This window comes from Excalfactoria chinensis, chromosome 32, assembly GCF_039878825.1.
Source record: "Excalfactoria chinensis isolate bCotChi1 chromosome 32, bCotChi1.hap2, whole genome shotgun sequence".
Lineage (NCBI taxonomy): Eukaryota > Metazoa > Chordata > Aves > Galliformes > Phasianidae > Excalfactoria > Excalfactoria chinensis.
This window is the reverse complement of record NC_092856.1, coordinates 204,060-220,068: the sequence shown is the minus strand read 5'-3', so window position 1 is coordinate 220,068 and position 16,009 is coordinate 204,060. Positions and strand designations below refer to the sequence as shown.

General features: G+C 46.0%; 1 protein-coding gene across 2 annotated transcripts; it reads right to left on the bottom strand.

Moving 5' to 3' along the window:
• Positions 1-551: 551 nt before the first annotated feature.
• Positions 552-11,278, bottom strand: LOC140263638 (methanethiol oxidase-like). 2 transcript variants are annotated; one of them, XM_072358675.1, is made up of 14 exons: positions 11,226-11,278; positions 11,070-11,113; positions 7,307-7,360; positions 6,634-6,746; positions 5,558-5,743; positions 4,266-4,386; positions 3,987-4,169; positions 3,707-3,885; positions 3,342-3,420; positions 2,791-2,912; positions 2,579-2,671; positions 1,422-1,540; positions 1,097-1,259; positions 552-1,001 (listed from the first exon to the last, which is right to left on the bottom strand). In XM_072358675.1, exons 2-13 carry the CDS (start codon positions 11,071-11,073, stop codon positions 1,097-1,099), a joined length of 1,416 nt encoding a protein of 471 aa, XP_072214776.1. In that variant the 5' UTR covers positions 11,074-11,113; positions 11,226-11,278; the 3' UTR covers positions 552-1,001. The 2 variants fall into 2 exon arrangements, with proteins under 2 accessions (XP_072214776.1, XP_072214775.1); XM_072358674.1 differs by lacking the exon at positions 11,226-11,278 and having other exon boundaries at positions 559-1,001; positions 1,093-1,259; positions 11,070-11,180.
• Between the last annotated feature and the right edge of the window lie 4,731 nt (positions 11,279-16,009).

The following is a 16,009-nucleotide window of genomic DNA, read 5'->3' as shown; positions in this document are numbered from 1 at the left end:
TATGGGGACTGATCTCATCAGTGCAGTGAGACGCATCGGCTTTCCTCCTGGAATCCTGAGAAGCACTGCCTTCACTGCTCAGCTCCGCAGTGTCCAGCTTTGTAGATGCTGAGAAACGAAGAAATATTTTAAACTCGGTCACTTCTTCCCTTTTGTTTTTCTCTTTCTTCTCTATTTTCTGATTTGGGGACTTCACGTACTGCGTGTTTGTACCGTACGGATGGATGCGCTGCAGTGCAATGCAGGTTGTGTTCTGCCCTCATGCGGCCGTGGGGGGATCACCACGTTCAGAAATCGGTCGTACAGTTGGAAATAGTTGGGGAAAACAAACAAACAAACAAATAAACATATATATATATATATGGGCTCCGGTAGTACTAAGTGTAGATAATGATTTCCTAGCAAATCAAGAGGAATGGTTTCTGAGTGCTTCTCGCGACTTCCAGGCAGGTGTCACTGCTGCTCCCTGCAGAGATCCTGCATTATTTTGTGTTATTTACGCTCCTTGGAACAAAGTAATGATAAAGTGCTAAAGAGAAAAACAAAAAAGCTCCACCTGATTCAAAGAACGGTTTTATTGTTGACTTTTCTTATACAGCATTGGTACACAAGTGTTAAAAGTTAACCCAGGTCTGGAAACGCGTGGCTTCAGGTTAGCAGTGCAGGATTCTGTACTGTAAATCGCTGATTACTTGATGAGTAAATTAAGCTTTGCAGGGAAAGGGCACTCTGTGAAATGTGCACTTCTTCTGGAGTTACCCAGGAGCGGCTCCTCCACCACCCTTCAAACAGGGTGCAAACAGTCCTTGCAAACGGTGAGGCCCGCAGGCAGTTTGTGATTGCACAGCTCTTTATAAAGGCGAAGATCAGAGGAATGAAAGCGATGTAGGATGTGTTTCAGGTTTACTTGGCTGCCTCAGAGAATGAGAATAAACTGCAGCTTCTGTGGCTCACCCCAATAGAAGCTGAAATTCAGACGGTGGTTCACTGGACTGATTCACCTGCAGGAAAGAAGGGGGGTGGGGGGGGATATAGAGAATCAACCAAGAAGTCAATAGTAACAAGAAAGCAGCCATGAAAATGGCTCCATACACACTTATATCCAGATGTCCGAGGTGCTGTCACCACCGGGGTAACGAATCTCGTGAGCCAGCACCGGCCCGTCAGGCTCCTTCCCAAAATCCACCAGGAAGTTTGTATTCGCTTTCAATCCACCTCTTTCAGTGTCCACATCGATCTGCAGCATAACGGAGCCCTCCCTGGAAAAGGGACACAGCAGACATAAGAGAAGGACTCGGAGTTGTTGGGTATTTGAGCGACAAAGAGAGTCTGTCCCCGATGGTACATGCACGCCTTGATTTAAGAAAGGAATCCTGAGCACAGGGTCACCCAGCTTTCCTCTTTCGGTCAAGTTTTCTTACTTGACAAGATCCGGGTAGAACTGTTTGTCCCATCCGCTGTATAGAGAGGTGGAGACGTACAGCCTCTTCCCATCCAAACTGAGCTGAATCATCTGTGGTCCGCCCTGCACCCTCTTCCCCTGCAATAGGATCAGAGCACAGAGTGCTCCAGGCATGCTGGGCAGCAGCAAAGAGGAACAAAACATCACAGTGGTTCTGCTGCTTGGAGGAGCATCCATTGCTTGGAACTCCTGCACCCAGGAGCAACAGATCTGACTTAGAGACAAAGTATTCCTCATAGGGAGCTTAATTCCTTATTGAAAGCCTTGAAGATGAGTCCTGCTTAATTCACAGAACCACAGGACGAAAAAAAAGGGGTGAAGGGATGGTGTTGATGTGCTCAGATGTGTGCGTCAGGAATCAAGCAAAGGGTGGGTGCAGGACAGAGCTGTGACCCCAGCTCCAACCGCAGCTGGGTTTCAATCTGCACTATGAAATGAAGGAGTATGTGGGACCTCCTGGAATGTTCTTCAGCCTGAAACCATCTTCTGGTCAACAGATCTCCGTGATGAGCATACTCAGTTCTTGAGCATCCCATAAGAAGCTCCGTAAGTAGCTGCCTTGACAGTGATAACATTAATGAACACTGTTAATGGCTGAGAACTGCTGATAACCAGTGATAATTAATGCTCTTTAATTCTTCTATCCTGATGACAGGTGCTGTTGAACTCTTTACCTGGGAACCCACATACACACCCACCCACAAGGAACGCTGCAGATCAGCGGGAGCTGGTGGAGTACTTTGGTTGCTGAATGGTTATCATGAGGAGTAATGAACACACACTGCCTTTGCTTCAAATTAGCTAACAGCAGCAGGGAAGGTGTCATTACACGGGCGTTGGTGTAACCAAACAGCTTGTACAACTCCACAGGGACCCAGAACGCTCACCAGGATTTACTCCATCTTGTGCTGAAATGGGATACCTGCAGTCCAGGCTGGGAGCCAAGACACAAGCAAGCTCACATACTGCTTCATAGCCTTTACAGCTCAGATATTGCTTTATACGTTCAATAGCTCATGTATTGCTTTCTATGTTTGACTGCGCTGTAGAGATTCAAAATGGATCAGAATTAGCAGAGTGCTGACAAATTGTAGTGTGCACATCAGGAGAACTTACCTTGATCACAAACGGCTCTGGCTGGCACTTCAACTCCTTGTCTTCCACCACAGTCACAGGTCCACCTTTTACGATGCTGCCTCCCAGGAACACCTGCAGCCAAAGCGGGGGGAGGAGTGAGAAATGGTGTAGGTACCAAAGGAACGTGAAAGCAATAAAGGGAGAAATAAGACTGTGCTGCTGTATGGGACAGCTGTCCTGCTGCTGCTTACCTGCCCCACCAGTTTGGGCTGCCGTGTGTTGGAGATGTCGTATTGGCGGATGTCACCGTGCAGCCAATTGCTGAAGTAGAGAAATCTGTCGTCCAGCGAGATGAGGATGTCAGTGATGAGACCTGCATAACATTCAGCAGCAGAGCCATGAGATGGACAGGACCAGAACAAGCACAGACATCCCTGGAAACTCAGTGCTGACACAGTGGAGGCTGCAGCTGCATCCCCAGGACTGTTCTGAACACTCTGAGAGGATGAATCTCTATGGGGCTGTTGGTTGTTGGAAGACTCAAACTATTTCTCCAGAGAAATGGACCTCAGGCACTGAGCAATGTGGAAGCAGAGCCCTGACCACCGCTCCCACCTGCTGGCTTATAAGCATGAATAACTGGTTATATTTCAAGTATCATACAAAGAACCCAAACAGATGTTTAGTGTTTGACAAGGGAAGTGTTTGCTACTTAAGGATAAGAATTTCCAAATAGCTACATTGCATTATGGAACCAAAGGGGAGAATGCTCCATTCCTCCTTCCACTGTGCTCACACTTACCAGGCATGTTGGGGAGGAGCCATCCCTGCACTTTCTTGCTGGGTACTTCAATCACCTTCTCTGCTGCCCAGTCTCCTTTCTGCAGAAAGAGGAGAGAACTCAGCGTTGTTACTGCCCTGATGTCAGCCATGAGGTCTGCATGGCAGGGATGGACATGACAGGGCTCTCAGCAATGAGGGACCACACTGTGGCTTCAGAAAGCCATTGCATGGGCTGGTAGGAAGGTTTGCTCTCTAGCACAGCATTATTGCTTGGCTAGAGTTGTACAGGAATGAGAAGACCTTTAAATCAGAATTGTACTGTTTCTGAGGTGATCAGTGGATTTCCAACACAACCAGTGCCAACGTGGCTGTCACTGTCACTACCTCTGTCTTGTAGAAGCGATGCACTGTTCCGCTCAGAGAACATCCAACAAATCCTTCTGCAGCATCAGGGTTGTGGAGGAAACGAATTTCCAAAGGGATGGAGCCCTTCCCTAAGTCAATTGCCTGAATGTGGGTGTGGGAGCTCCAGTCCCACACATTGATGCGCTGGCCATAATGCCCTGGTGGGTGAGGTCAGGCACAAATAAGCACAGAAGGGATTATTCCATCTTTAACAAAGAAAAACCTTTACTTTAGGAAGGTTAAACCAAAGATCCCTCACCTTTCTCAACATCCACTGGGTTAAACCCATCAGCCAGGACTTTGGGGGTCCCCCACTCAGTGCTCATCAGGACATTGTGCCGCGGTTGGTACCAGAAGTCATAACCAAAGGGAGGACACTTCCCCCCTTTCTCCCAGTTTCCCTTCACTTCAAAAGTCTCTCCATCCAGCAGAACAAAACCACCTGCAGGAGATGGATGGAACGTGTTAAATAATGTCAATAACATCTCAGTATTTGATGTCTATTTGCTAAACACTCGAAACGTGACCTTACACTTACCTTTTCCATTGCCGGACGGATCTCCCAAGCAGCTGATAAGGATGTCACCGTTGCCCAGACAGTGGGAGGTGTGGGGATTTGCCACATTCCCCTTCCAGAACAACTCCACGGGCTCCACAATCTGCAAGGAGATGACATACAGTCAGACTATCACTACAGTCACAGAACTCCAGTTCTACCAAAAAGAGGACAAATCCCAAAGGATGAGAAAGTCGTAGGTGTGACGTCTGCCATAGGAGGGTTGTTCCACTTGGGATTTTGAGTACTTGCTGCCTCCTTGTTCCTTGGCCCAAAAACGCAACGCCACCACGACGTTAAAGATTTATTTGTTCCTCTCCAAAACATAAACAGTTGAATGGTCAGAATGGGTTTAATTAGGATCAGTGGCAGAAACACCGCTGTGCAGTTTTCAGACATCGCACTCCTCTGGAGTTCAGAGGAAAAAACATCTTTGAGTTTTGTCAGAGATTTAGTCTGAAACAAAATCCACTGTATAAGAAGAGCCCTTTGGGGGTTCTTATTCCTCTGAAATAACAATTAAAGTCTGGCAACGTTCTTAAGATCTCAGAGCTGTAAGATTATGAATGAACGTGTCTGCAGGCAGGTAGAGAGACATCAGAGCCCATAAATGTTTCCTTGCATTACACATTACGCCTTGTAATGTCCCTTTTGATGAGGACACCATGTTTGTTTCTGGCACTTTGTACTGAAACATTACACAGCGGTGTAGGATTAACTAAATTAACTCTAACCCAGCTGAAACCATGACACAAGTGTGGCCTCTGACAACGTGTACGTTTGCACCCAGCCTGGTCCTCTGTTTCTTTTGTACTCAATGATTTTTTTTTTTTTTAAAAAATACAAATAAATAAAAAAAATCAACATATTGTAAGCTTAGGAACTAAGGATTAAATATCAAGGAGGTGTTCTTTATGCAAAGATCTGGTTTAGCTCAAGGGAAATCCAATTGAATTTGAAGCCATTGGGATCCCTAACAAACATACAACCTACACATACTCAGCTGAATGTGTTAACTGTATCAGGTGTTAATTAGCACAAGGTTTTGCTGTGTAATTTATCAGTGAACTGTAGGAGTTTCAAAAGTCACACAAGTCGCCATTATGTGGCAAAAGCTTCCAAAGCTGTTCAGATTCTATCGTTCCAATTTGAGGTTGGAACCCATGAAATTACTGTCTTGGTCATAACCACCATCTTGGCCAATCTTGGTCAGTCTCAGTCAACATCACAATCTTGGTTAAAAAGAAAAGGTATTTTAAGTCATCTAAATGTACCTTATGGATTCTGGGGGCTCGTGGGTCCGTGCCCACATCCACCACGTAAATGCGGGATGAGATCAGACTTGGGAGAATGAGACGATTGCGACTCTTTGTGGTGTCCCCAAAGCAGCTGCTGCAGGCGTTCCATCCCGAGTGATGGAGCTCGTCTTTCAGGTTGGGCATGGGCAGGCGGTGGATCACCTGCAGCGTCAGACTTGAGATTCAGTCTGGGATCGTTTTTCACCCCAGGCAAAGAAATGGGTCTTTGTGTCAAAGCATAAATTAATAAAGGGCAGAAGGAAATGGCTGTTTGTGATTCAGGAAGCAGAGTCGGTGTGAAAGAGCTGAAGCGAGAAATGGGGAGAGGAAAGTTGGGCATCATAATTACATGGCATTTGTTAAATGTTGTGTGCTGTTAAATTCATCCAAAGCTTTAAAAATTTCCAGCTAATTAAGGAGATGTGGAGTAATTATACAGAAAACAAAAACCAAACCAAGCAAAAAACAGAAAACAAAAAACCCAAGTTGTCCGTGTGGTGCAAGTCTCAGAGTCCACAAGTTTCACCTGATTGCATCTGAGAATGTTGCAAACTGGCTCATTCATTTGCTCTCTTGCTCCTGCCTTTTACCCTTCTCCCCTAGAACTAAGAGGATTTTAGATAACAGAAGGATTTGTCAGAGTCTCGGGAAATTGGCTTCCTCCACTCCTACATAATAAAAACCTAAATGGTAGTTATATATTAAAAAAAAATAAAATAAAATGGAGAATGGGTGATGAAAAGCTTTGCTGTCCAACCAGAATCACCGTTCCTCAAAGATATGGAGATCAGAGTCCAAAATATCTTCGCCCACTCCAGTCGGTCAACTCTCCAGTTACAAAACAAACGGAGTAGATTTCTATTGCCTCATGTACTCATTTCCCAAGGCCATGCTACCAACACGGGATGTACCGCCTTCCAAGGATTTAATTCTTGCACTTGGTATAGATCAGCAAGTGATAGAAAGAGAACTGCCAGAGCACTAAGCAGAAAAATGCTCTGAAAATGTCTCAGGATCACCAAGAGGCATCAGGGCCATCCCACAAGAAGTACCTTGCAGTAGTGTGGGGATTTGGGGTCAACATCCACGGTGGCCAGGTAGTCCGGCTTCTGGATGCCGGTGTTCCTGTAGATGCAGGGCAGGTAGACGATCTCCTCCCGGGGACCTTCCAAAGCAGAAGGCATTTACTGGCCAGAAGGAACCATTTTGATAAATTTCTGTGCTTAGCGCTGAAATACACTGTTTTTAATCCCTAAATCTATGAATTATGATTCTTCCTCACCAAAAGTCAGGAAGCCAGAGCTCAGTACCATTAAATGATGCCCCATGGAACATCTGGGTCCTTTCTCCTCCCATTCTCTCATTGCACTTCTATAAGAGAGTCTGAGGGCAGCCTATAATGGTCTTCACCTAAAAACACCATTCTGGAGGCTAAATTATGGGAATTTGTACCCGGTATTCTTAAAGCTGAGCTCTGTTTTGCAGTATAGAACCCAGAACAGTTGGTTGCATGTTGGCATCCTACAGCCATGCATTTATCTTTGTTTTGACACAGCTTTGCCAAACTCACAGTTAAGAGTGAAACCAAATCCCTCTGGTATTTAAAATCTTCTTGGTTTTGCTAATTAATGGGTCAGTCTAGAGGGCATCTAACTACTTCTCACTGAACTGGAAAACCACCCCTTATATTGATGGCCTGGATTTAGGAGGTGCTGCACCACTTGCCTTTCATGGCGTCCAGGGGAGTTGCGTATCCTGGGCCACATGCTCCACATTTTGCTGATGAGAGAAACAAAGGAGAGGTTTTAATCTCCACATCCTTTCAAAATTCATCTCTAGTGGGACATTGGCTTTGCATTCAAAGATGGATTGATATCAGATTCAACTGACATGAGCAAACATCTCTCTGTTTGCCCATGGGGTAAATCTCTCTGACTCGGGTCAGTGCTGGGGTTCCTTGAGTTGCTCCACACTCAAAAATGATGAGAAATTTGGGCCTTCATTTCACTGAGTTCAGTCTCACAATTTCGAACTGCATCAATATGGGACATGGGTCTGGAGGTTTAAAGAAAATTGTGCTCAATGTTGTAGAGAGAGCTGCTGAACCCCTGCCAGGTGGGCAAGGAGACAGATTGCCTGGTCTGAACAGCCCATTTTATTATCGTTGGAAAGCCTCCAGTCTTTCTCAGCAAACATATGTTGAAGAAGTGGCTATTTTTAAGGATTTACTGCCTGGGTAAGAGGTGACGCTGCAGGTGACCTGAAAGGAGGAGAGGAAGAGGAATTGTGAACCAGTCACCTTCTCTCTGTTAGCAACTTCACCTCTGTTCTTCCAACCAACATTCATTTACCCCCAGCAGAACGCCTCCGTCATGATTCAGCAGAAGGAAGACAGCTTAGTGGGGAAACCGTCATTTTAGGAAGCAAGAAGGGGAATCGAGAGATGAGAAGAATATCCCAAAAGCAGAAGAAAGGAACATATCTGATGGAGGGCTCTGAGTTCAGAGGGAAGGACATGTTTGGTAGAACTGTAGAACACAAGGCTGCAAAGCCAGAAAGCAGAGATCAGTGCTGCCCCTCCACTGTCCCATGAGGGGGCTGTAGGATGTAGGTGGGCTGCAGGATCTCATGATGGGGCTGGAGGATGTCACATGTTGGTCGTAAGATGCCATGAGTTGGTCATAGAATGGTATGAGTTGACCATAGGATGCCATGGGTTGGCCATAGGCAACCACAAGGCCTCCTGTCAGCCTCCTCTCCTCTGGGCTGAACAAATCATGGAATCTCAGCCACTCCACACACACTCAGACCCTTCCCAGTCTTTGTAGCCCCTTGCATGAGCTTGAACCATAACCAGTATCCAAATAAATATGTTATCAAACCTTGTACGACAATTTCTTCCCTAACCATAAACAGAACATACGTGCTAAGGAATAAATAAGTAAATTGTTGGCTGGAATTAAGAAAACATTAACCTGAAGTATTGCTTTGAGGGGCATTTATAACACATACGTCTGTAGGCTCAGCTGAAACACTTAAATCTCTGATTTAACAGAACAGAGAAGCTCGAGGCTGCAAAATCCATTCCACAATGCAGGAAGCTTTGACTCCACACTCAGATGGGACTGGTTTATAATGGAGATGGTATATGATGGAACTGGTATACTATGGAACTGGTATAAAATGGCAATGGTTGGTATATAATGGAGCTGGTATGGCATGGGACTGATTGGTATAGAGTGGCACTGACATATGATGGCACTGATACAGAATGGAACTGGTCAGTATAGAGTGGCACTGGCATATGATGGCACTGCAATATAATCAGCAGGACAAAACGCAATAACAGAAGAACTATGCAATATGGCATCCATCTATTTTTTCAGCGTGACATGCAACAAAACGCGTTTTGACAGAAGCAAACACACAGCACAGCTGCCTCCTTCAGTGCCTCAAATGGCTGTGATGAAAACAAGCAAACCAGCCCGTGGTTTGCAGTTCTTGTGCTGCATGTTTAAAAGTTTATAGCAGCACTGTTTTTCCCCCAAATGCCACAGATAGGATTCCTAACACAGAGGCAGCTTCAGCCCCATTGCCCATTTGAGTGAGGAGTTTTCTCTGCAGGCAGACTGCGTCCAGCAGTGCATGCTCTGCATGAGGAGATCTGTGGTTTCAAATAGGAGATCTCCTCAAAAAGAGTAATTTAGCAGATTAGGTTTAATTTCACGTTCTTTGTGAAATGTTGTTTGGTTTGGTTTTATTTGTGTGTGTGTCTGAAAACACAGCATAGTAAGTTTGCTTTGTTCCATACACCATAATTGAAACTTTATTCCAGTTTTCTCAATCAGCCAAATTAGCAAGGAATGCAGTCTGTGTCAGACCACAGCTTAATTAGCACCGCAAATCAAGTGTTCTGCAGATCACTTTGAGAAAAAAAATCTGCGTTTTCTAGAGAAAGCCTAGAGCAAATAAAGAATATTTCCTCCTTGCTTCTCCTGTTTGTTTCTCCTCCCCCTATGATCTTTTTCAAACACTCCTTTATTCTGACCCATTGTATCTCACTGCCTGAAGACATTTGAGGGTGATGCAATTCCTCCTGTTCTGAGCTGCTGAGGCCATTTGGGAGCAGCAAATGTGGGTTTTGTCACGAAGCTGTGATTTACACCATCTTGTAGCAACACACTTCCAGCATTCACCATGCCATGTTAATAACCCATCATTAAACACACTGAGAGCATTCATGGTTCATGAACACAATGAAGGAGGATTGGGGTTGGAGTTGGTGATACTGGAGGTCTTCAGCCTTAATGACTCTTTGATTCTATTTTGGGGCACGATGAGGATGGGTTGAGGTTGGACCTGGGGATCTTGGAGGCCTGATTCCATAGAAGCAGTAATTCACAGTTAGAGAAGACCTCCAAGATCACCAGGTCCAACCATCGACCCTCCCTATCACCATGGCCACTAAATAGTCTGTGTAGGACCGTTTCATAGCAAATTCAGTAACTATAAACACAAGAAGAAAGCACTTTCTTTCACTGTTTAGGTTTAACAGCTGGAAATAAAAGAGAAGAGCATGAAGATTTGCCTTTTATCTGTGCTATTGTACAGCAGCAGTTCCTCAGCCTCCAAAGACAAACGACAGAGGTGCCCACACATCTAAGAGGGAGTTTAGGAGAGAAGTGGTGAGGGTTTATGGACCTCTGTTGAGGGCTTTCAGCCAATCCATCACTCCTGGTGACGGTCAGCATTGCAGTACAATGTTTAACTGATTCCTTCCACACCACCTGGTGACTCGCTGCAGATTGCCACCACCATTCCCACAAAAAGGCCACTATCACAGCCCGCCAGCTGCCACTTCACGCGTTTTAGCCATTGAAACAAAATAAGCACTGTTTGCTCTGTGCCCTTGGCACAAAGCAACACACCGAGATAAGCACTCCCCGCAGGAGATAACCCGAATCGGCCCTTTTGCTGAATCATGAGCGCTGGCTTTGCTGAGAAATGTTTCTTTAAGTTCTGTTGCCCAAACCTGTTGGAAATCGCGAGGGAACGGCGCTTGCTTTTCACATTACGCAACAATTTAGGGACGTGCAAAATCATTTTGATCTATTTCAGTGCCCTCCACTTCGTTTCAGGGCAGCAGAAAAGGAAATAAAAGTTCATAGCAACAATATAAGTGAAAAATGAAACTCGGCTCCTCAGTTTCCTGGAAGTGCCTTCGTCCCGTTCCCACTCGGGGCAGCACATTTCAGTGTTTATATCAGCTCCTAATACTGAGTCACTCAAAGAGGTGTGCAACGATGGTGTAAGAAGTGCTCCCTGAGCGCATCGCAGCTGTGCAAAACCGGGGCAGCGTGCAGCAGTTTAACGGAACAAACCTTTAATTGTGCAGAAAATGGTGAGCTCAGCCCTGCCAGCAAACCCAGCAAAGTTTCACAGAGCAGAACGGAGCAGAAAGCAGCAAATCAACCATTGGATCTCTTACCCATGTTGGCTCCGAGATGCTCAGCAGGAAGCACAGCGCCTGGACTGGAGTAAGGCAGAAGGGAATATACAGTGAGCAATGGGGAGGGCAGAGAGCTGCCCGGGGGGAGGATCAAACGCGTTGAGAAACCCAATGGTTTGGAGGCACTGAACCCACCTCCCCCTCTGCTCGCCTCCCACTGCTCCAGTTGTGTCCCAACGGAACAGCCCAGAGTGTTGTGACCCTGCGCTGAGCCTGAACGCTTTCCAGCAGCAGAGAAGGAAGTGGTTGTGTTAAATATCTTCACCCCTTTCTTTGGCAGCTGCTCTGTTTCCAGCACTTCAGTCCTGTAAACAAAGGGGCTCCAAGGGCGGGGGGGGGGGGGGGAACGTGTCTGTTGGATCCTCACCAAGGCATTTCTACAGCAGTTGCTTTCAAAATGGACATGAAAATCTGGATTTCACTCCTTAATACAGCTGGGATTCTGCTTAACTGTCCCTGTTGAGGAGGAGTCTATTGTTTTTGTTTATTTTCTGTTTTCGTGGTGTTGTTTTGTTATTTTTTTGAGGTCTATACTTTCTTTCCCAGGGAAAACTGCCTCTTCTTTCCCTGAAACAGTGCCAAGGGCAACGCCACATCTGTCACCAGGGTCTGAGTGGTAGGATGGGGGGAAATGGTTTCAAATGAAATAAAAAGGTGACTTAGATGGTATGTAAGGAAGAAGGTTTTTATGAGAAGGGTGCTGAGGCACTGGCACAGCTTCTGCAGAAGTGTGTGGGCTGTGGTTCCTGGAGCTGTATGGCTGTGCCATCGGGCTGTTTGGGGCTCTCACCTCCCAGTGGAGCTATGGGTGTCCCCATTCATTACAGGGGGATTGGATGAGATGGCCTTTAGGGGTCTCTTCTAACTCAAATGACTCTGATTCTACAACCTTAACGGTCATCCACAGAACCATGGGGTGGTTGGGTTGAAAGTGTCCTTACAGACAGAATCTGTATGGATCCTCAGAACCATAAGACCATAGAAATGGGTTGGGTTGAAGGGACCTTGTCCTTGTTCATTGCAGGGCGGTCAGGCAAGATGGCCTTTAAGTGCCCCTCCTAACTCCAATGACTCTACAACTCTATGATCTCATCCCACCCAGGTTAATCTCAAACACATCCTCATCTGACATCACTTCCAAATACTTCTATGTTTTATCCCAGTGCCTATGGCTTGTGTTGAGGGTTTGAACTGCATGCCAATATGAAGAAATGTGAGTTTATGGATCAATTTTCTCATTTGATAGTCTTCAGGTGTTGTTCTCAGGAGATGCCATGACGTGCTGGCTGGAGAGGAACTGATACTCAGGGAATGGAGAGACAGAATGGGTGGGAAACCAATGGGGTAGAATGGAATGGAATGGAATGGAATGGAATGGAATGGAATGGAATGGAATGGAATGGAATGGAATGGAATGGAATGGAATGGAATGGAATGGAATGGAATGGAATAGAATAGAATAGAATAGAATAGAATAGAATAGAATAGAATAGAATAGAATAGAATAGAATAGAACTGAAGGAAATTAGAATGGAATGGAATGGAGTGGAATGGAGTGGAATGGAATGGAATGGAGTGGAATGGAATGGAATGGAACTGAAGGAAATTGGAGGAAATTGGAATGGAATCTGAAGGAAATTGGAATGGAATGGAACTGAAGGAAATTGGAATGGAATGAAATGGAATGGAATAGAATGGAATGGAATGGAATGGAATGGAATGGAATGGAATGGAATGGAATGGAATGGAATGGAATAGAATAGAATAGAATAGAATAGAATAGAATAGAATAGAATAGAATAGAATAGAATAGAATAGAATAGAATAGAATAGAATAGAAGGAAATTGGAATGGAAATGGAATGGAATGGAATGGAATGGAACTGAAGGAAACTGGAATGGAATGGAATGCTCAGCCTTTCTGTCTGCCTTATTAACGATGACTTTTTCAACTCATCAATGTGTTTAAGAATGAAGCAATCAAAAGTTATGTGTTTTGTTTGCACAATATGTCCCAGAATCATACAAAGCACAAAAGCTCTTCAGGAGTGGGGTCAGAACCTCTGCATTGCACTCATAGTTTCATTTGAGTCACATAACTGTAACACAAACAACATACTTGCATCGCCCTCCCCAAAACCAGGATGGGAGAAAAGAAACATGAATGCTGTTGTCAAAGTGAACAGCACTCAGAGTTCCTTGTTTGTTTGGGGGGATTGTTTTAATTGCTGTACATGCATGTTGTATTGTTCCTTAAACACTGCCAAGTTAGCAAGGCAACACCCACTGTGTTAGGTGGCACAGCTGGGTGTAATTTGATGACTGACAACTTGAAAGACCAAAAATTGTCATCCCATTGACTGAAAGCAATTAGTAAATACGAATGCCCTGTTTTTAAACAGTAAAATCTTCTTTCAGATAGCGCAGCTCAGTTGTCTGCACTGCAAATTTGGTGCAAACGTTGGATGCTGAGTGCCCCAAAATGAAAAATATTCAGTTACTGTTCCCATGTGCTTAAGGTATTCATCCACAGCAACTCTGGAGTCAATGGGGAAACTAGAAGTTACCTTCAGAGAAAGCACAGAGGTTAAACTGGGTTCCAGAAGGTAGAAATGTGTCCATCACAGCCAACTGTTGGAATGAAGGAAGTGTGAAATTCCTGGAAAACTGTTCTAAATTTCCTTAGTGCCTGAAATTACCTTGGAGAGAAGCAGCCCAGGTTGCCAGGGCGTTGTAGTGAGTTTGTTTCCTTGCTCCAAGCCAAGGATGCACAACATCAGCATGGAAGGAAGGAAGAAATCAAGTTGGGGACCAGCAGAGATAATACTTTTGGTTGTAAACACACCCATCAGTTGTCAGTAATATGGAACTTCACTGGGAGATCTTTGCTTTCAGACACCGGAATTCCAGTGACAAACTCTTTAACTCTTCCCACCAACAGCACTGCCAGCGTGAGTGACATTTCATTTTTCTTTATTCACTGCTGCTTCCTGTCTATGAGACGTGCTTCTATTAATGCTCAGTAATTAAATAATGCTGCTCTGAACCACCAGGAACACAAACACATGGATGGTGAAAATGTTGGTTATTATGACTGGAAGAAAACGCGGCCCCTTTGCGTTGTAGACATGATTTATAGGGGACGGATGGCGACGTGGCGACATGCACACACCTCCCCCCAGCACAAAGAGTGCTGTGTAAATGAGGGAGAATGAAGGAGAACTTGGGAAAGCCATCAGAAGGAAATTAATGTGCTTGTTTAACGAAGTGAGGCGTCGTAAATCACGTTGTAGCATCATCGCACCACGGGGGTCCATTTGGGAAGCACACGACTCACCAAAATCACGCTTTGAGAACGAAGGAAACGACATTTCAAAGGATGTGGGAGATGTAAATGTTCTTGGATTTGAAGTGCACACTTGTGTGTCTTAAAAACGACGTTGGTTGGCTGGAACTGGGTGATCTTCATGGTCCACCTCCGATTTATTCAATGATTCTATGCAAAATATGCTGGCAGTCGATAAAAACAAGCATGATCAGTTTTCACCGTATTATCTTCAGTATTCAGCCTGTACCATATGCAGCCAAAAGCTGTGTGGCCCCATCACGACTGAATTATTCACAGTAAGAAGTTTATTATTAAAGACATGAATCATTTGAAATTATCCGTGGGGGAAACGTAGGGAGAATCCCAGGGAGATCTGTTGGCTCGATGGTGCCAGGGCACTCGGGTGGCACCGATCCAGACACGTAGTGAGGAAATGCACAACTGTAAGTGTTTCTGCGGTTGCTTTGGTTCTGTTTGGGTTGCTTACAGACACGACGTTGGGTTCGGGCTGCAAGGCACAGTGGTGGAATCACTGACCTGGAGGAGCTCAAGAGGAGGGCGGATGTGGGACTGAGGGACGTAGGCATAGTGGTGGTGGGGATGGGTTGGGGTTGGACTTGGTGATCTTAGAGGTCTTTCCAACCCCAGCCGATCCTATGGGGGCAGATCCTGAAGGCACTCTCCTGCTGCATCTACCTCAGTAATGGTGTTTAGGAACCTGGAGCGGTGCCGATGGCCGTCCACTCCAAAGTGAAGCCGTCCCTGAGAAGTGACATCGGTGTCCACTTTTTGATGTTAACGATGAGTTCCACAGAAGGGAGACGAACCGATTTGAACAAAGGTTCATCAATAAGGTCTCCCACATCTCCTGGAAGCCTCCTCCATCACCACACTTACCTCCTGGTCGCTTGGAGACACCAGAACCGCATCGCTGGCCGCACTGTGGATCTCAAGCCCTGCGCAACGTTCCTTCTAATGGATGAGGGGTTGCAGCAACTCTTCTCAGTGTCTCCTTAAGACCTAAAGGATGAAAGTGGAGGCCTGGCTCTGGACAAGCATTGCCAAGCACCAAAATAGAGCTGCCTGCTGGTGGCGAGAGCTCCCTACAAGTCAATAGATCTCAATGCACTCATAGGACCTCATAGACCTCAATGGTGGCACTGAGTGCTCAACACACACCAACCCAAAGCCAGGAGCTATATTAGACAGAATCAATAAGGCTAGAAAAGGCTTCTATGATCACCATACCCAGCCCCTACCCAACCCCACCAACCGCAGCCCCTAATGCTGCACCTCCACCACTTCCCCACACGTAGATGTGGAACGTGGGGACAGCGGGGATGGGGTGATGGGCTGGGGATGCAGATGGGGTTGGAGATGAGGAGGAGGCCATAGGGACCCCGCGGATCAGCGCAGCCCACCCCCCACCTCTCGCCCCACTCCGCCGCCCCTGAGGAGGCGGTGGCGGAAGCCCCGCCCTCCGCGTGACGTCATCACAACGCCCACCAATCCGCGCTGAGCATCGCGGCCCGGCAGGAAGTGACGTCACCGTCTCCCTCCGCCGCCCGGTCCCCTTTTTGTGTGTGTGTGTG